Source organism: Neomonachus schauinslandi, chromosome 5 (genome assembly GCF_002201575.2).
Source record: "Neomonachus schauinslandi chromosome 5, ASM220157v2, whole genome shotgun sequence".
In the NCBI taxonomy this organism is placed as follows: domain Eukaryota; kingdom Metazoa; phylum Chordata; class Mammalia; order Carnivora; family Phocidae; genus Neomonachus; species Neomonachus schauinslandi.
Window position 1 is genome coordinate 64,212,610 of NC_058407.1, and position 18,248 is coordinate 64,230,857.

The following is an 18,248-nucleotide window of genomic DNA, read 5'->3' on the forward strand; positions in this document are numbered from 1 at the left end:
CCCCCCCCCCCCCCCCCCGCCGTGTCCCCTAGTGAGTACAAATGTCAAGGCTGCTAGCTCTGAAGGTTTAAGTACAAGGAGCCCCAGGGTGCCCTGTGGGCATGGAGGAGGATGACAGTGCTCTCATTGCTAGGAGGCATGCACATGCGGCTCCCTGAGGGTGTTGTCCTGGAGTCCTCCCCATCCTGGCTCAAGGCGCTACCCTCCAGGAGACCTGAGATTTGGGTCTGATTCAGTGGCCTGGGGTCTCTGTAACTTGGACCAGCCACATAAAGCTGCTATGCACCTTGTTTTCCTTTCTTTTTTTCTTTTTTTTTTCCCCTGTCAAATCTGTGCTCCAGGTGGCCACAGAAGCAGCTACACAGGGTTTTGGTGAAGATCAGATGGAATTAGGCATGTGAGAGGACCTCAAAAAGTTTAAAGCACAGAGAAAGCATTGTCTACCGAGCCCTTCTAGGAACATTTACTTAGACTCTACTAGGTGTGGCAGATAGGGTGGTGAGCAAAACGGGCCCAAATCCCTGCCTTCATGGAGCTGACATTCCAGTGAGGAGACACAATGAGCAAATAAGGAAAATATATAGAATGGCAGTTGCTGATAAGAGCTATGGAGAAAATTAAAGCATAAAGCTGGGAAGAGAGATAGGGAGCTCCAGGAAAGGGGGTTGCTATTTTAATAGAACGGTCAGAGAAAGACTCACTGATAAGGGGACATTTGAGCTGTGACCTGGAGGAGCTCTTGTAGCGGCAGAGGACACGGCCCCGCGAGCACCACAGGCCCAGGCCGGCCTATGCACGGTGTGTTGGGGAACAGCAAGGAGGCTCATAGGACTGGAGTGCAGGGAGGAAGATGAAGAGTCACAGGATTATCGCTATTTGTTTTTATTTCACATTAGCTGCTCAATGCAAATGCCCTTGAGCTTGCTTTTTTTTTTTTTTTGATTTTATTTATTTATTTATTTGAGAGAGAGAGTGCTGGGAGGGGGGAGAGGGGAGGGACAGAGTGGGAGGGAGAGGGAAAGGGAGAGAATCCCAAGCAGACTGTGCACTGAGGGTACAGATGACATGGGGCTCGATCTCACCACCCTGAGATCATGACCTGAGCCGAAACCCAGAGTCAGACACTTAACCGACTGAGCCACCCAGACATCCCATCTTGAGCTTTCTGTCTTTTCAACGTATTTCTTTTTTTAAGATTTTATTTATCTATTTGACAGAGAGAGAGACTGCAAGAGAGGGAACACAAGCAGGGGGAGTGGGAGAGGGAGAAGCAGGCTTCCCGCGGAGCGGGGAGCCCGATGCGGGGCTCGATCACAGAACCCTGAGACCATGACCTGAGCCCAAGGCAGATGCTCAATGACCGAGCCACCCAGGCGCCCCTCATTATATTTCTTGAGTCCTTACCATGAGCTGGGCTGAGTACTTGGTGCTAGGGATACAGTGCTGAGCAAAAGAGTGATAATCCCTACCCTCACAAAGTTTATAGTCAGAGGGGTGGGGACACATTGAACAAGGGGCAGTTTAGTTATAATTGTGGTAAGTACTATAGAGGAAACACACAGACGGTAAATGGGTCGGAACGTAGTCTGGGTTGGAGAGCCGGGACATCTTCCCTGAGGAAGTTCCTTCTAAGCCGTGACCCAAGGAAGAAGTTGCATTTGGCCTGGTGAAGTGTGCGTGGCGTGAGTGTGATGGGGAATGATGTGGAAAGAGATTCCCTTTTGTATAGAGGTCACCGATTGGCAGCTCACAGGCTGAATTCATTCCATAGACGTGATTTACTTGGCTTGCAGTGTTGAAAAATGTGAATTACTTGCCAACATTTAAAAATCAGGAGCTGTCACATTACAACGTACATTTTTTTCAGCTTCTGTTGAAAATGAGAAGATCAGGCTCTGCCGGGATGCCAGTGGCAGCTAGCTACTAGTGTGGGGTGCTGCGCGCCCCTGCCGTGCTGGGGGGCGGGCACTCCGTAGTTCCTCCCACATCTGAGCCGGGAGCCTTTGCTCATTGACACAGGCACTTGAGTTTGTCACCGCCCACGAATCAGTGCTTTTTAGGGAAGAGGTGAACGTATATACGCGTACTGGCAGATCTGGGTTCGAATCTCGGTTCTCACAGCTCTGTGGCTCCTTGGTCTAGGGCCAGTTACCTCTCTCCCTCTGTCTCCTGTTTCCTGGCCTGTTGAAGGGGGACACCATCGTCCTCCTCCGGGATTTTATTTGAGTGAGATGTTGTCTGAAGGGCTTAGCTTGGCCGGGAACGTACTCAGTTTATGATAGCTACTGGTGGCGGTAGGGAGTGATGGTGGTGTTAACACCAACTCGTTCCTTTCTCCCAGCAGCATGTCGTGGTTTAGTGGCCTCCTGGTCCCCAAAGTGGATGAACGGAAAACAGCCTGGGGTGAGCGCAATGGGCAGAAGCGTCCCCGCCGTGGGACCCGGACCGGTGGCTTCTGCACGCCCCGCTATATGAGCTGCCTCCGGGACGCACAGCCCCCCAGCCCCACCCCTGCAGCTCCCCCTCGGTGCCCCTGGCAGGACGAGGCCTTCGTCCGGAGGGGTGGCCCAGGCAAGGGCCCGGAGCTGGGGCTGCGCGCGGTGGCCCTGGGCTTTGAGGACACGGAGGCGACGGCCGACGTGGCCCCTGACGTGACAGCCGGGCGTCGGCGGTCCTGCTGGCGGCGCCTGGCCCAGGTGTTCCAGTCCAAGCAGTTCCGCTCGGCCAAGCTGGAGCGCCTGTACCAACGGTACTTCTTCCAGATGAACCAGAGCAGCCTGACGCTGCTCATGGCCGTGCTGGTGCTGCTGGCCGCCGTGCTGCTCGCCTTCCACGCGGCGCCCGCCCGCCCTCAGCCCGCCTACGTGGCCCTGCTGGCCGGCGCCGCCACCCTCTTCGTGGCGCTCATGGTGGTGTGTAACCGGCACAGCTTCCGCCAGGACTCCATGTGGGTGGTGAGCTACGTGGTGCTGGGCATCCTGGCAGCTGTGCAGGTGGGGGGTGCCCTGGCGGCCACCCCCCGCAGCCCCTCCGTGGGCCTCTGGTGCCCTGTGTTTTTTGTCTACATCACCTACACGCTCCTCCCCATCCGCATGCGCGCAGCGGTCTTCAGTGGCCTGGGCCTCTCCACGCTGCATTTGATCTTGGCCTGGCAACTCAACCGCGGCGACGCCTTCCTCTGGAAGCAGGTGGGTGGTCGGGGAGGTGGGCCTTAGGGCACCAGGCCAGGAATGAGAAGGGGTCTGGTGACCGGGGGTGGCAGGGGTGTGGGTCGTGGGGGTGGATACTGGGGCCGGAGCTGTGTCCAAGGGGAGGGGCAAATGACGGGAGGCCAAGTTTCAGGGGTCGGCTGCATCTGGGATCTGGAGCTGAGGGCACTGCTGAGGGGAGGGAGGGCCCCCGGACCCAAGCCTGTGCTCTGCAGGCCCCAGTCTGCAGCTCTTTAGCCTGAGGCCCTTGAAGCAGCGTAGCCCATAGACGTGAGGGAGCACTGGAGCTGTGAAGGTGATGTTCAGCCCCGGGGCCCGGGCAGGGCCGAGAGGGCACTGTTGGCTACGGCAGGCCTTGGCATTTCTGGCCCCAAGTTGATACCTGAGACTCAGGCCCGGTGCCATCCCTGAAAAGCAGCTCCAGGTGGTGATCTGGAGGGATCAAGCAGGGTTTGGAGGGAGTGAGCAAGGGAGGAGTTGCTTCTCTCCTGGACCAAGGCCATCTCTGAGAGGACAGGGAGGGTGACGAGTGGGATCAGTTTTCTCCGGGGCTGGGCGTGGTTTGAGTGGAGTTGGACTGTAGAAAAGAGGGGCGTCAGGGTCGGATCTCTTCGCCGCCGTCTTCCCACTGAGCACCAGGGCTCCGGCAGCCCTGCCTTGAGGTTCTCTGTCCATGCCAGCTACTGTATCCGGGTTCTGAGTGGTGTGTGGGGTGGGGCTTGACAGCACGATGTTGAGGGAGAAATCACGGCTTGGCTGTGGGCAGACCTGCTGGTCCAATGGGCTGAGTTCTTCTCTGTGAGATCTTAGACAACAAACCTCACTTCTCCCAGCCTTAATTTCCCAGTCTGTAAAACTGGGATAAAAATAGTATCTACCTCATGATGTTGCTGTTAGGGCCCCACCCTCTCCCAGAGTGGAGTAGAACCTGGGGGCAGGGAGGTGTGGGAGTGCTGTGGGGGATGGTACCCAGGGAAGGGCCTTCCTGGAAGTCGCTTTCAGAGAGACCAGAGCCTGTGGAGTCTGCCATCTTGGGTCATCCCCCTGACCAGGGAGCAGAGACCAGGACATCTTGCCTAGCTGATCCTTCAGGGCATAGCCCCTAACCAACGTATCTCATGATCCCTCTCTTGGCACCCTGATTTTGAGGGTGCTGTCCTCTGTCTTGCTCAGGTTTTGAGGGAGTCCCACCTCTGCCTTGCCTAGGGCTTGTGGCCTGTAGCCCACCCTAGCCCCACCCACAAAGAGGAAGTTGCCTGGGGCTCCCAGGGTGAGAAGCTGGGTGCTCTGGCATGATGCCCTTCTCCGCCCAGCTTGTGCTCTGGAACAGAATGTACCTTTTTAAAAGTAACTTTATAGCCCATTTGTTTGTGGAGCACGCACCCACAGGGCAGTCAGACCTCTTAAAGAGCCAGGGTCTTTATGTCTCTGCTGGCCCCCAACTTCTCACCAGGGTAGCTGTCGCACTGGGCTTTGGAGTTGGACTACCCTCCTGGGGAAGGAGGAGCTTGGGGGTGGTGCCTCCCCAGCCCCCCCCCGCCCCCGCCTTCTCTCTGGCTGGCCAGGGGTGGGTGGGTGTCTCTTCTCTGCTCTTAGCTGGCATGGTGCCCAGAACCAGGCCCAGGGCCTGACTGGGGAGGCGCAGCCCCATGGAGGCCAGGACTGTGCCAGCCTCCTGCCTCCCCAGGGGCACCCAGCTGCAGCCTGACCCAGTAGGTCTCAGCAGGCACGTTCTTAGGGTGAGTGGGGAAAGTCACCCCTGCCCCTGTGCCTGTCCTCGGAGCCAGGGTCGCCATAACCCTTCTCTGAACTGAGGATTGAGTCCCTGTGTCCAGTTGGCCTATGCGAGTCTGGATGGCTTGGGGCCGTGGCCTCCTTTCTAGGCTCCTTGCACAGCCCTTTTCCAGATCCAGCCCTGCTCATGCTCACGGGAAGGAGCCTTCCTTCTCCTCTGACCCACTCATTTAGACGCACTGAGCGGTTTCACCCAGCGGCCCCTCCTGGAGTCTCCTAGAGTGCCCTGGCATCCCTTTTTTCTCACAGTCGGATAGGGGTCTCTGTACAGATCTATTTCAGTCTCTCGTCCCCCTTCCCCTTCCCTCCCCCATGACTCACTTTTTCCTCTTGGGCTCCTGGGGCCAGGAAGGGAAGTTGCCTGGTTAACCCCCCCCCTCTCCTTCTCCCCCACTGGGGGCTATTCTTAGAAACCCCTAAGGGAGATAGTGTGCCCCCCTCTTCAGCCCTGCTGCTGGGAGGGGGGCCTTATGAGCTGGACTGGGAAGGGAAGCTAGGAGGCCGTTCCTAGAGGGTCAGAGCGAGAAATGGCTTGGGGGTTTGCTGAACCTACCCCTCCATTTCACCTAAGAAACATGAAACTGAGGCCCCAGAGATTAAGTGACCTGCCCAAGTTTGCAGGACTAGTTCTGGTTCTGGGCAAAGCCCAGAATTCCTGGCTTCCAGTTAGTGCTCTTTTCCTCCCTTCTCCCCAAACCAGAACCCTGCCCCAGCCAACTCTGGGGTGGAGCCACAGGTGCCAGGTTAACCCCTGAATTTCCAGAAACACTGAGGCCAGTTTTCCCTAGACTTGCTCTCCGGTGAGTGCTACTGATGCTGAGGAGGGCTGACCGTCCTCAGATCGGGGTCCTAGGGCATGCGGCCTGGCTGTGCCAAGAATTGGGAGTGCCGGGGCATGGTGGCAACCCTTCCCAGGTGGAAGGGAAGGTCCAACGTTAGTAGAATTGAGGACTCCCAAGCCTGGTCTCTGAGGCTGGGCCTCAAGAGCTTGGGTGAGTGGAGTGTGTAGGAATCTTGGAAGTCTGGAATGTACCGTGCAGTAGGGTTTGGACACAGGCTTTGGAGTCTGACTGTCCTGGATTCAAGTCCCACACCAGCCACTATTAGAGCTGTGTGATTTGGGACATGTTACTTAGCGTCTCTGTGCTGGAACGTCTTACCTTTAAAATGAGATGCTGTTATCTGTTTCATAGAGTTAGGAGAAATCCGTTACTGCATATGAGGTAGTTATAGAAGTCAGGAATATTAAATAGGCAGCCAACGAATTAGCCAACTAATAATAATAATAGTAGTAGTAGTAATTATTATATCAAGTTATGTCAGAGCAGGGAGGGACCTTAGAAATCTTCTTGTTGTCCCTCTCCAGGTTCTAGATGAGCATACAGAGGCCCAGAGAGATGAGGTGACTTGTCCTGGGCATTCATAGGAGGATATAGAGCTCAAGTCTCCTGGGTGTTGTCCTGTGAGGAGATCCACATGCAGAAGGAGCAGCATTTGTTTTTTGTTTGGGCTGACTGTGGGGCAGGAAATCGTAGTGTGCTGGGCACAGGCCCCATGACCCACCTTGCCCTGGTTGGCGCTTCTGCTCCCAGGAGTTGTGAAAAGGTCCCATTTCCAGCTGTGGAGTGATCCGGGCAGGGGGCCGGAGTCCTGTGGGAGAAGGGGGAGATATGTTACAGGGGTTGGGACAGCTCGGGGACAGACAGGGCACAGGATCCTGGCTTCCTCCGAGGGAATGCATGCACAGAGAGCCTAGCAAGTTGCACCTGCGCGGGGTGGGGGTGGGGGTGGTCACGCGTCTGCCGCTGCCGCCCTCTTGCAGCTGGGTGCCAGCGTGTTGCTGTTCGTCTGCACCAATGTCATCGGCATCTGCACGCACTACCCGGCTGAGGTGTCTCAGCGCCAGGCCTTTCAGGAGACCCGTGGTTACATCCAGGCCCGGCTGCACCTGCAGCATGAGAATCGGCAGCAGGTGGGGCTGCTCTCCCTGTCCAAGTCCTTTCCCGTCCTCACCCCCAAAGAACCCGCAGACTGGGTCCGTTGCCTCGTACCACTCCATGGAACAAGTGTGGACGGTGGTCCCCCCGATCGTGCTTCACACAGGCTGTGTGACGCTGGGGGTCCTGTCTTGTCCGAGGGTGGGAGAGGGCAGCAGGGAGCACAAGCCAGGGGTTGCACGGGGGTGCTCAGAGCAGGCTGGGGCGTGTATCTGCTGTAGGCTCTCATGGGGGAGGTCCAGAAGGGAAGCTCAGGTCTCCAGAGGGCTCAGGGAGGGCCCTGGGGTGGTGGAGGCATCAGGAGGGATCGCAGCGTGAGGCCGAGAAGGTAGCGGTGCCCCGTTGAAACCGCTGGTCTAGGAACGGCTGCTGCTGTCCGTGTTGCCCCAGCATGTTGCCATGGAGATGAAAGAAGATATCAACACAAAGAAAGAAGACATGATGTTCCACAAGATCTACATCCAGAAGCATGACAATGTCAGGTAGGGGGGGAGGGGGAGGAGCCCGGGAGGGATGGGGAACCCAGGAGTCTTTGAGCGCCACGTGGTCCTTCCATTTTCTGCCATTGTCCACAGCATCCTGTTTGCAGACATTGAAGGCTTCACCAGCCTGGCATCCCAGTGCACCGCGCAGGAGCTGGTCATGACCCTGAACGAGCTCTTTGCCCGGTTTGACAAGCTGGCTGCGGTGAGGGGGCTGGGGCTGGGGGTGGCGAGAGCATAGCCTTACTGGGGCGGCCTGGCACGGTGGGGACAGGTGGTGACTCAGTGAGGGTGCTGGGCGGGCAAGAGAGTGAGAGCGACTCTCCCCAACTCTCCTCTTTAGGAAAATCACTGCCTGAGGATCAAGATCTTAGGGGACTGTTACTACTGTGTGTCGGGGCTGCCGGAGGCCCGGGCAGATCATGCCCACTGCTGTGTGGAGATGGGCGTGGACATGATCGAGGCCATCTCGTAAGCGGTGCCCCTCCCAGGCCTTCTGGAACCGAGGGTGCCCCCGCCGACTCCTACCCTTTGACGTGTCCTCAGGACTTTTTCTCAGTTGTGGCTATTTCTCTGTCTTGGAGGCCCACCACTGGGGAGGGGAATGCATATTTCTTGAGCCTGTGCGGCCGAGACCCCAGCCAGCCGGGCAGGGTAGGGGAGCCAGCGTGAGGGCGTTTGGGCTGGTGCGAGCGCTAGCTGAGCTGGCCTGAGGGGAGAACAGGGACTCCCCCCTTTCTGGCTCAGTTCCACAGGATGCTGCAGGGCCACAGCCGGTGAACACAGCCCTCAAACATTTGTCCCTGAGACCCTGGCAGCCTTTTGCCCACGTCCAGCCAAGGGCTGTGCTCCTGTGCCCCGCGTCTGGGTCTGTCCCTGTCTGTTTGGCTCCGAGGGGAGTGAAGGGCCTGAGCTCTGGGCTGGGAGTGGGGAGGACTGTGCCAGGAGCTGAACCGGAGCCGCCTCCTCCCAGGCTGGTGCGTGAGGTGACCGGCGTGAACGTGAACATGCGCGTGGGCATCCACAGCGGGCGTGTGCACTGTGGCGTCCTTGGCCTGCGGAAGTGGCAGTTCGACGTGTGGTCCAATGACGTGACGCTGGCCAACCACATGGAGGCGGGGGGCCGGGCCGGGTGAGTGTGGGGTCCAGGTGGTGAGGGACGGGAATGAGGCGGGCAAGCCCAGGCCTCACCCTCCTGTTCCCTCCCAGCCGGATCCATATCACCCGGGCCACGCTGCAGTACCTGAACGGGGACTACGAGGTGGAGCCAGGCCGCGGCGGTGAGCGTAACGCCTACCTCAAGGAGCAGCACATCGAGACCTTCCTCATCCTGGGAGCTAGCCAGAAACGGGTCAGGCCGGGGTGGGGTGTTGGGGGGGCAGGCAGGCAGGGAGGAGGGCAAATGTGGGGAGCAGACAGACTTCTTCTCTGGGTCCCTTTTCTGATCCTGCACCCGGCTGCCTGCACAGAAAGAGGAGAAGGCCATGCTGGCCAAGCTGCAGCGGACGCGGGCCAACTCCATGGAAGGGCTGATGCCACGCTGGGTGCCCGACCGTGCCTTCTCCCGGACCAAGGACTCCAAGGCTTTCCGCCAGATGGTGAGGGGCCCGCAGCACTAGCACCTGAGGCCTCATTTTCCTGACACTCTGTGCCCCGCTTCTTTCCTCTTCCTTCTTGTTGTGGCTCCTGCATCTCCACGTATGACTTCTGGTATTGGGAGCAGGAGGGATGACTTCATACCAGGGGTCCCGAGCCCCGCAAAGTACATGGGGGGACCCCTCAGCACGCTGTTGGGGAGGGGGAAGGGATGATGGAGGTGAGGGTGGTCTGCCCTTCACCTCACCGGCACGCTTTGTCCCTTTCTCCAGGGCATTGATGACTCCAGCAAAGACAAGTAAGTCAGGTGATTGAGGAGGGAGGAAGAGGAGGGGAGAAGGCACTTGCACCCTGGGACAGGGCTGCGGGGAGCCGAGGCCCCCTCTTTCCTGGACCTTAGGTGTGTCATGGGGGAGCAGGGGCCGCACCCCCGCTCACTCTATTCTTGGGTGCTGCCCATGCCCTTCCCTTCTCATTGCCTCTCACGTGGCACTGCTCATGCCCCTGGTGAAGCCATGTCCCCTGCCCTCAGCCGGGGTGCCCAAGATGCCCTGAACCCCGAGGACGAGGTAGATGAGTTCCTGGGCCGTGCCATCGATGCCCGCAGCATCGATCAGCTACGGAAGGACCACGTGCGCCGCTTCCTGCTCACCTTCCAGAGAGAGGACCTTGAAAAGAAGGTTTGGGGGATTTGAGGGCAGAGGGACGAGGGCCAGGCGAGGAGGGGAGGTCCAGGCAGGGAAGGCTGAGCACAACTGAGGGAACAGGAGAGGTTATTTTGGGAATGGGGGGAGAGGGGCGACCACAGGGCACAGGGGGGATTCCTATCAACTGGGCCACTGCTTCCCCTCCTTGAGGCCCCTGGGAGTGCCCTGCCTCCCCCAGGGCAGAGCCCAGCACCCAGCTCAGCCTCCTCTCCCTCAGTACTCACGGAAGGTGGACCCCCGCTTCGGAGCCTACGTGGCCTGTGCGCTGTTGGTCTTCTGCTTCATCTGCTTTATCCAGCTCCTCGTCTTCCCACAGTGAGAGCCCTGTCCCTCCTCACTCTGCTTCTCTTCCCTCCACCACTTCCCAGAACCTTCCTAAACACCCATGCAAGCTCACGGTCCCTGGAGCCCGCACCCTGCCCATCTGGAGAGTGGGACAAGGAAGCCCAGCTATTCCAGAGTAACATTTTTCCTGGCCCTCTTCTGCCCCAGTTCAACACTGATGCTTGGGATCTATGCCAGTATTTTCCTGCTGTTGCTGATCACCGTGCTGACCTGTGCCGTGCCCTCCTGCGGCTCTGTACGTCGGGGGTTCTTCCAGGGCTGGTCGGGGAGGGCTGGCTGGGCTGGGCTGGTGAGGCACGTGGGGACAGGGAGGAGAAGGCCAGGCCTCCCCGGCCCCCGCCCCGCCCCCAGGCCCCATCCCTTGTTGGCCTTACCCCTTGGCTGATGTGGTCTCTAACTCCCGGTCTCTGGCCCATCCGCAGCTCTTCCCCAAGGCCCTGCGACGTCTTTCCCGCAGCATCGTCCGCTCTCGGGCACACAGCACTGGGGTTGGCATCTTTTCAGTCTTGCTTGTGTTCACCTCTGCCATCGCCAACATGGTAAAGGTCCAGTGGGGATTCTTCTTCCCTTCATCTGTGCCAAGCACTGCTCTGGGCCCTGGGGGTAGGCAGAGGAAGGAGACCCATTTCCTGCCCTCCGAGAGCTCGTTATCCCAAAGGAGGGGATGAGGTTAACTCGAGTCCCCCTTTCTCCTTGCTCTCTGTACCTCCTGTCACCCTCAGTGAGAACTTTGACCTCCAGGGTAGAAGGCACAGGGGCATGGCCCTTGTAAGCGCTCCCCTCCGCGATACCCTGATACGTCTCCCCCAACTTTTGCAGTTCACCTGTAACCACACCCCCATACGGACCTGCGCAGCCCGGATGCTGAATGTAACACCTGCTGACATCACTGCCTGCCACCTGCAGCAGCTCAATTACTCTCTGGGCCTGGATGCTCCCCTCTGTGAGGGCACCGCACCCACTTGCAGCTTCCCTGAGGTGTCCAAGCCATGCTCAGGCGGGATGGGGGGGGGCGGTCCCGATCAGTACTCGTTGTTGACTCCTCTGTGTCACTCCTGGCGATGGGCACCGGGGGCCCAGGTCTCACCAGCGTCCCTGCTGCAGAAGCAGCCAGGGGCCCCAGTGTGCTGGGGGGCGGGGTGCGGAGGCTGAAGGAGCTTTGGGTTTGAGGTTGTGGAGGGGAGTGCTCTTCCTGCATGGGGTCGGGGGTGCCGCGGCTTCATCCAACACCACCTCTGCCATCGCCCCCCAGTACTTCGTTGGGAACATGCTGCTGAGTCTCTTGGCCAGCTCTGTCTTCCTGCACATCAGTAGCATCGGGAAGTTGGCCATGATCTTTGTCCTGGGGCTCATCTATTTGGTGCTGCTTCTGCTGGGCCCCCCAGCCACCATCTTTGACAACTATGACCTGCTGCTTGGTGTCCATGGCTTGTGAGTTTATCCTCAGCCCCTTTCATCCCCTAGGAGCTTCCTGACCCTGCTGGTCACTGTGAGTCTCTCTGGTGCCCAGGCCTCTTGTGCCCTTGGAATGCTACCACTCACCCCTCACCTGTGGCAGAAAAGGAGGCAGGGGAGGAGCTCCCAGCATATGACTTCACAGTCACCCCAAGGAAACCCCAGTCCTAGGAAGTCCCTGTATCTTCAGGCCAGACATTTTAAAAAATTCCCTCTCTCATTTGCATGGTTCCTTCGTACGCATTCTCTTAACCACCTGTAGGTCACACAGCTGCTTTGTGGCAGAGCCCTGGCTGGGAACCAAGACGTCTGACTCCTGCTTAGGGGCTTTGGCGGGGTTACCACACTGGCTTTTCCTCTGCAAACCCCACCCCTTGTGATATGGGGCCATAGCTTGGTGTGGTGGTAGGAAAAGCCTCTTGGGTTTTGAAGGACTCCCTCTTGGGGGTCCACTTGGGCTTGAATCCCGCTCTGCTGCTCATTAGCTGTGTGACCTTGGGCGGGTGAGTTAACGTCTCTGAGCCTCAGTTTCCTCATCTGTAAAATGGCGGTGGCACCTGTGTCATAGGTGATTGTAAAGATTGTGGTAACTGACATATGTCGAAGCCTTCCTGCCCACCGGGCGCCACGCTAGGCCTCTTGTGCGTGTTACTTAGATCTCGTCCCTCTTTTACTGATGAGGAAACAGGCCTAGACTTAAGCAACTTGTACCGGGTCACAGGACAGGTAAGTCGAGGAGCCAGGAATGGAAGCGTCTCTTAACCTCTGCTCTTAACGAGTTCGTGTAAGCAAAGGCCCTGGCCCTGTGCCTGATTTTGTGCTCTGTGCTCAGGAAATGCAGTTTCTGCCTCCCCTTCCCTCTGCCCCCACCCAGCAACCCAAGAAGAGCCGATGACTTTGTTTCTTGTATCTTCTTGCCAGGGCTTCTTCCAATGAGACTTTCGATGGGCTGGACTGGTGAGTGAGGGCTCTGGGGCGGGGCAGGGTAGGGCTGCCCGGTGCCTCTTCCAGACACTGAGCTTGCCTCTGCTTACCCTCAGCCCAGCTGCGGGGAGGGTGGCGCTCAAGTACATGACCCCAGTGATTCTGCTGGTGTTCGCCCTGGCGCTGTATCTGCATGCCCAGCAGGTGGAATCGACGGCGCGTCTGGACTTCCTCTGGAAGCTGCAGGTGACCGAGCACGGGCCTCTGGGGCAGGGGGAGGGTCCTGGGGACGGCACCTGGGCCAAGCCAGAAATGCATCTTGTTAGCTGGCCGAGGCTCGGGCCGCCCAAGCCCACTCTGGCTCCAAGCCTTCTCTGCGCCCACCCCCTAACCCCTGCTTCATCCTGTCCGTGCCCTTCACCCCTTTGCTTGTTCTTTAGGTCTCATCCGGCCATGCCTTTCTTCTTCCCTGTGATTCCCTCTGATGCCTGTCTCCAGGCATCGGCCGCTCTACCCACCCCTTGTGAATGTTGGGCAATGGGTGATGGCTGTGGTGTCCACAGGCAACAGGGGAGAAGGAGGAGATGGAGGAACTCCAGGCTTACAACCGAAGGCTGCTGCACAACATTCTGCCCAAGGACGTGGCGGCCCACTTCCTGGCCCGGGAGCGCCGCAACGACGAGCTCTACTACCAGTCGTGCGAGTGCGTGGCCGTCATGTTCGCGTCCATCGCCAACTTCTCCGAGTTCTACGTGGAGCTGGAGGCCAACAATGAGGGTGTTGAGTGCCTGCGGCTGCTCAACGAGATCATCGCCGACTTTGATGAGGTGCTTGTCTGGTCGCTGTTGCTGGCCGAGCAGCTGGCAGGACTAGGGGAGTGGGGAGAACTTCGGATGGGATGGCCGGGGTTGGAGGGGTAGCTGGATTGGGGCGGGGAGGGAGGGTTGATGGGACCCAGAGACGTCGGGGTAGGAGTAAGGGTAGCAGCAGAGGCAAGGACAAGGACCCACCAGGGTGTCCAAGGCAGCAAGGAGCTCGGCCTCAGTGGGGCAGGGTTGTCACTGCTGGGGAGCAAAGGACATGAGGCTCTGTGGAGGGGACAGGATAGGTACCAGGTGGATGTTACTGAATAAGAAAGCAGTGGTCTGTGGACAGAACCCCATGTGAGCCCAAGGAAGCAAGATGGGCCCCTGAATAGAGAAAATGGAAACAAGCATGAGGAAGTATCCTGAACGTCCAGGTCAGGAATGGGCCATTTACTGTTTTGGAGCCAAGTCACTTCTTCACTCTGGCACTCAATTTCCCGAAAAGTGACGGTTAGAATAACTGGTGGCTAATATCCCTTCTGTGGTTCCGGATTCTGCGAGGGAGCTTTTGAAGCAGAGCTGAAGCTGTACGCGTTAAGTCCTGGCCTGGGGTTCTGCTGACTGCCTGGCGAAGGAGGCCTGTGTTCTGGCTCCTCGGTCCCGCCTTGAGAACAGCAGCTGGAAGCGGGGGCACACTCACTCGAAGGAGGGGAGCTGTTGAAACAGGGAAGGGGGAAGAGGCCGAGGCAGGGCAGGAGTGAGCATCGGGCAGGGTGCGTGCGTTTGGCCTCTCTGCCTTGACAGTCAGGTCTCCCCGTGCTGGCCAGATCATCAGCGAGGAGCGCTTCCGGCAGCTGGAGAAGATCAAGACGATTGGTAGCACCTACATGGCGGCCTCAGGCCTGAACGCCAGCACCTATGATCAGGCGGGCCGCTCCCACATCACCGCCCTGGCCGACTATGCCATGCGGCTCATGGAGCAGATGAAACACATCAATGAGCACTCCTTCAACAATTTCCAGATGAAGATTGGTGAGATGGCCTGGTTGCCTGGGAGCTTTTCCCAGGGCTGTTCCTGGGTGAGGCCAAGGAAGCAGGCTAGGGACGGCGTCGCAGATGCCCCATCAGGAATTCTTTGGGATGTCCTTTTCTCCCACCTCCTGTTTTGTCTCACATTTAGAACAGAGATCATTTATTGGGGGCCTACTGTGTGCTAGGCCCTGTCCTAGGCATTTTAGTCTTCACGTTGTCATCCCCTTTTACAGATAGAGACTGACTCTCAGATTAAAATAACTTGGCCACGGCCAAACAGCTAGTAGATGGCTGCACTGGGTTCAAAACCAGGTTTATTTACACTCCACTGCCCGTGTCCTCATCTATGGCCAGTCTAAGAGGCACCTCTGAGATAAGCTGGGAGCTGGTGGGCGGGAGGAGCGGTTAACAGTGTGGGTTCTGGAGTCACTCTGGTTTGAACTCTGGCTGTGCCACTTACTGGCTTATTTAGCACGTTGCCCAACTCCTCTCAGCTCCCCAAGGCTATCTGTAAAATGGGCATGATACCTACCGTTGAAGGCTGTTGAGGGGATGAAGTAATGGAATGCAAAATGCTTCCTGGAGGGCTTGGCGCAGAGCGAGCTTTCAGTGGATTTAGCTACTGTTATGGCAGTGGCTGTCTTAACTCAGGGGAGCGCCTCAGGACATGCCCAGATCTGCCATTTTTTACAACCAGGACACTTGTCCCTTTGTCATTTTCTTCTCTGGGTCCTTCTAAAGGTTCCAGGAGGCGGGATGACTCCCTGGGCTGACCCTGGAATGTCCATTAGTCTCAGTTTTTTGCTGCTGTTCCCATCTCAGGGCTGAACATGGGCCCAGTCGTGGCAGGCGTCATTGGGGCTCGGAAGCCGCAGTATGACATCTGGGGGAACACAGTGAATGTCTCTAGCCGTATGGACAGCACGGGGGTCCCTGACCGAATCCAGGTGAGGGGGATGTGGGCAGAGGCTGGGAAGGGTATGGGTCCAGAGGGCTTCTGCAGGTCCCTCTCTGAGGTCAGCTAGGACAGGGGTAGGGTGGCAGTGTTCTGTGGTTGGGGGTGGGTGCGGTTTGGGGTGGGGTTAGCATGATTAGAGAACCCCTGGACCCCTACAAATGCAGCAGGAAGGATCCCAGGCTAAACGGGTTCCCTTCCCATCCCCCAGGTGACCACGGACTTGTACCAGGTTCTAGCTGCCAAAGGCTACCAGCTGGAGTGTCGAGGGGTGGTCAAGGTGAAGGGCAAGGGGGAGATGACCACCTACTTCCTCAACGGGGGCCCCCCCAGTTAACAGGGCCCAGCTACAAATTCAGCTGTCAGGACCAAGGTGGGCATCTGAGTGGACTCTGAGCTCGCTCAGTGGAGCCGTGGCAGGGGGCACGAAGCCTCCAGACCCTGCTGACCACAGAAGGGAGCACACCAGCAGGCTGTGCTTGGACCATGCTCGTCTGCTCTCAGGCTGGTGAACAAGGGATACCAAGAGGATTATGCAAGTGACTTCTACTTTTCTAACTGGGATAGGGCTGTTGCCTCTTTGTTCCAGCTTTTGGGAGCTGGGGGGGGCCGGGGGGGGGAGGGGGGCATCAGCAGAGGCGGAAGGAGCCCTCCTGTCTGAGGGATTAAAATGGCAGCTTGCCATGCCTACCCTTTCCCTGTCTGTCTGGGCAACAGACTCAGGGCTGGGCCCTTCCTTTCCCTCTTTTTTCCTGGGAATATTTTGTACAAAGACTGGGGCAGGCCTGAGGAGTGCCTATTCCGTGCTTGCCTCTGCAGTGCCTGCGTCCCCAGCACTGGCCTTGGGTACCCCACCCCGGTCAGGTCTCCCTCCTGGGCACAGGGCAGAGGAGGGAGATGCCCTGGGGACCCAGCTCTGTCCATGTTTCAGGGGAATGTTTCCATTTGCCAAATCCTAGTCCCATGATCTGTCCCCAAAGGGGAACAAAGGGACTTTTGACAGCTCAGATTTAGCCCCAGTTCCTGCACAGCTCCAGGGAAAGGGGCATCTGGCCTCATTGGTACTGTGAAAATGCCCAGCCAGAGAGCAAGCGTGTGTGTGCGCGGATGTCAGACCAGGAGTTGAAAGTTCACGGGCAGGTGCCAAAGAGAGCAGGCCAGCCAGGGAGCGGGGTGGTACCAGACTCGATCTGAGGGCCCCACTGGGGTCATGATCAGGTAACTCTGCCCCCCCGCCCCCCCCCCCCGTGCTCTGTCTGTCTGTCTGCTGGCAAGGGGACACAGAGCATCTCTACCCATTCTGTTGCCAAATAGAAAAGGGTCAGGGCATGGAGGAGGATGACCCTGATCTCAAGCCTGTCCTCCCAAGTCTTTGGCCCTGGGGAGGGCCTGTGTGTCTGTGTAATGTGTGTGCATGTCGGCCTTTGTGTGTGTAGCTGTTTCCCAGGTCTGTGTGTGTCCTTGTGCTCCTCCTCAGCTCTCTACCCGGGGCTGCCTCTCTCCTGTGGGCCTCTGTCTTCCGGGAATAAGGAAGGGCTTCTGATTTCAAGGGATGGAGAGAGATGCCTAGGTTGCACAGGAGTGGCATGGGGTGTGGTAGCAAGAAGGAGGTGGCCCTGGGGAGAGGAGTCCTTTTTGTGCCAAATCCCTAAGTGCCATTTGGGGGCCACGTGTGCAGCATGACTGTCTCCCTGCCAGGGGCAGGGACCCAAGCGCCTGCTTGAGCCTCAGTGCTCCATGCACTGGACCTGTCTGGGGTTTGGTGGGCAGAGGCTCAGGGATTTCCTGGGTTCCCCAGCTGGTGGTATACTTTGGGACCGAGGTAGCATGGGATCTCTCTGAGGACCCAGATTCTGGTACTAGGGAATGGGGCAAGGGAACCTGAAACTTGGTGTTCCGCAGCCTTCAGTCTCAGTCTAGCATGTTCCAGGCTCCCCCGTCCCCATGAAGCCTGCAAGGGCTAGAAAGGAGGGTTGGAAGGTTGGACTCTAGATTCCCTTCCTATCTCTGCCTTCCTTTTACTCCTTTCCTTGCAACCTCCTTGCCTCAGGCCTGAATTAGTTGGTGCCTTGGTTTCTCTGTCTGTACCTATTTAAGCCAGAGGCATTAGCCTGATTTTGCTTGAACATCATTTTGTCTTGGAGGTGATGAGAGAGACAGAGGAGGGTCCCAGAGTTGCTGGGTTTGGGGAATGGAAGGGATAGGTGGTACTCTTGCCCTTCCTCGTGCCCTTTCTGACTCAAGCTCCTTGCAGAGGCCTGGTTTTTGGCTCATATTGCCTCCCCTGGGGGATCTTCATGCATCAACCAAATGGGCCATCGGGCACTTCATTAGCCGTGGCAGGAGGAGGGGAAAAGACTAGTTGGTCCAGACAGAAAATCAACTTCCTTTCCCCAGCCATATCCCTGGATAGGAAGGGACTGCTTGGAGCCCTGCGTTGGGGGTGAGGGTGTAAGGAGACCAGAGTGGGAAGACCTCAGTCTTCGGTGACTTGACTTTGCTTCTTGCCAAGTGGGAGGGGCCTGTCCACACCAACTCCCCATACCACAGTGCCAGCCATGCCCTTCTCCTGGGCTACCATCGCCCCCTTTCTCACCAGGTGATGGGGGAGTCAGTGGATGGGAGGCCCATGGACTTTGGTTTTATAATGTAACCCCTGTGGGGGGGGGGGAGGGTTGGTGTATCATGTATTTCAGTGAAATATTTAATATATTTAAATATCAATAAAATCAAATTCTTTGTAAAATTCCTAGCTCTCTGAAGATGTTCTGGGCCCTGGGATGGGTCAGAAGTGGCAGAGCTGGGTATAGGAGGCAGCCTCCTGCTGGAGGGCTCTGAGCCTCTTCCCTTTGTGGTTAGAGGGCTTCTTCTGGTTTTCTCGCTGCCAAGGTGAAGCTGCAGTCTTCAGAGAGCATGACTACTCTAGACCCTTCAGCATCATGAGAA

At 57.8% G+C, this 18,248-nt stretch overlaps 1 protein-coding gene across 1 annotated transcript in view; it reads left to right on the plus strand.

The window, feature by feature from the left end:
- The window catches only part of ADCY6 (adenylate cyclase 6), a 20,630-nt gene extending 2,567 nt beyond the window's left edge, over positions 1 to 18,063 (plus strand). Inside the window, exons 2-22 of the mRNA XM_021704926.2 lie at positions 2,345 to 3,188; positions 6,826 to 6,975; positions 7,361 to 7,482; positions 7,576 to 7,687; positions 7,826 to 7,953; positions 8,456 to 8,614; positions 8,692 to 8,833; positions 8,952 to 9,080; positions 9,351 to 9,376; positions 9,611 to 9,758; positions 10,003 to 10,100; positions 10,278 to 10,365; positions 10,553 to 10,669; positions 10,950 to 11,108; positions 11,383 to 11,561; positions 12,507 to 12,542; positions 12,626 to 12,755; positions 13,073 to 13,336; positions 14,143 to 14,347; positions 15,170 to 15,294; positions 15,514 to 18,063. Coding sequence (XP_021560601.1) covers positions 2,346 to 3,188; positions 6,826 to 6,975; positions 7,361 to 7,482; positions 7,576 to 7,687; positions 7,826 to 7,953; positions 8,456 to 8,614; positions 8,692 to 8,833; positions 8,952 to 9,080; positions 9,351 to 9,376; positions 9,611 to 9,758; positions 10,003 to 10,100; positions 10,278 to 10,365; positions 10,553 to 10,669; positions 10,950 to 11,108; positions 11,383 to 11,561; positions 12,507 to 12,542; positions 12,626 to 12,755; positions 13,073 to 13,336; positions 14,143 to 14,347; positions 15,170 to 15,294; positions 15,514 to 15,639 — 3,486 coding nt within the window. The 5' untranslated portion in view covers position 2,345 and the 3' untranslated portion in view covers positions 15,640 to 18,063. The remainder of the gene's footprint in view (positions 1 to 2,344; positions 3,189 to 6,825; positions 6,976 to 7,360; positions 7,483 to 7,575; positions 7,688 to 7,825; positions 7,954 to 8,455; positions 8,615 to 8,691; positions 8,834 to 8,951; positions 9,081 to 9,350; positions 9,377 to 9,610; positions 9,759 to 10,002; positions 10,101 to 10,277; positions 10,366 to 10,552; positions 10,670 to 10,949; positions 11,109 to 11,382; positions 11,562 to 12,506; positions 12,543 to 12,625; positions 12,756 to 13,072; positions 13,337 to 14,142; positions 14,348 to 15,169; positions 15,295 to 15,513) is intronic.
- Positions 18,064 to 18,248: the final 185 nt, after the last annotated feature.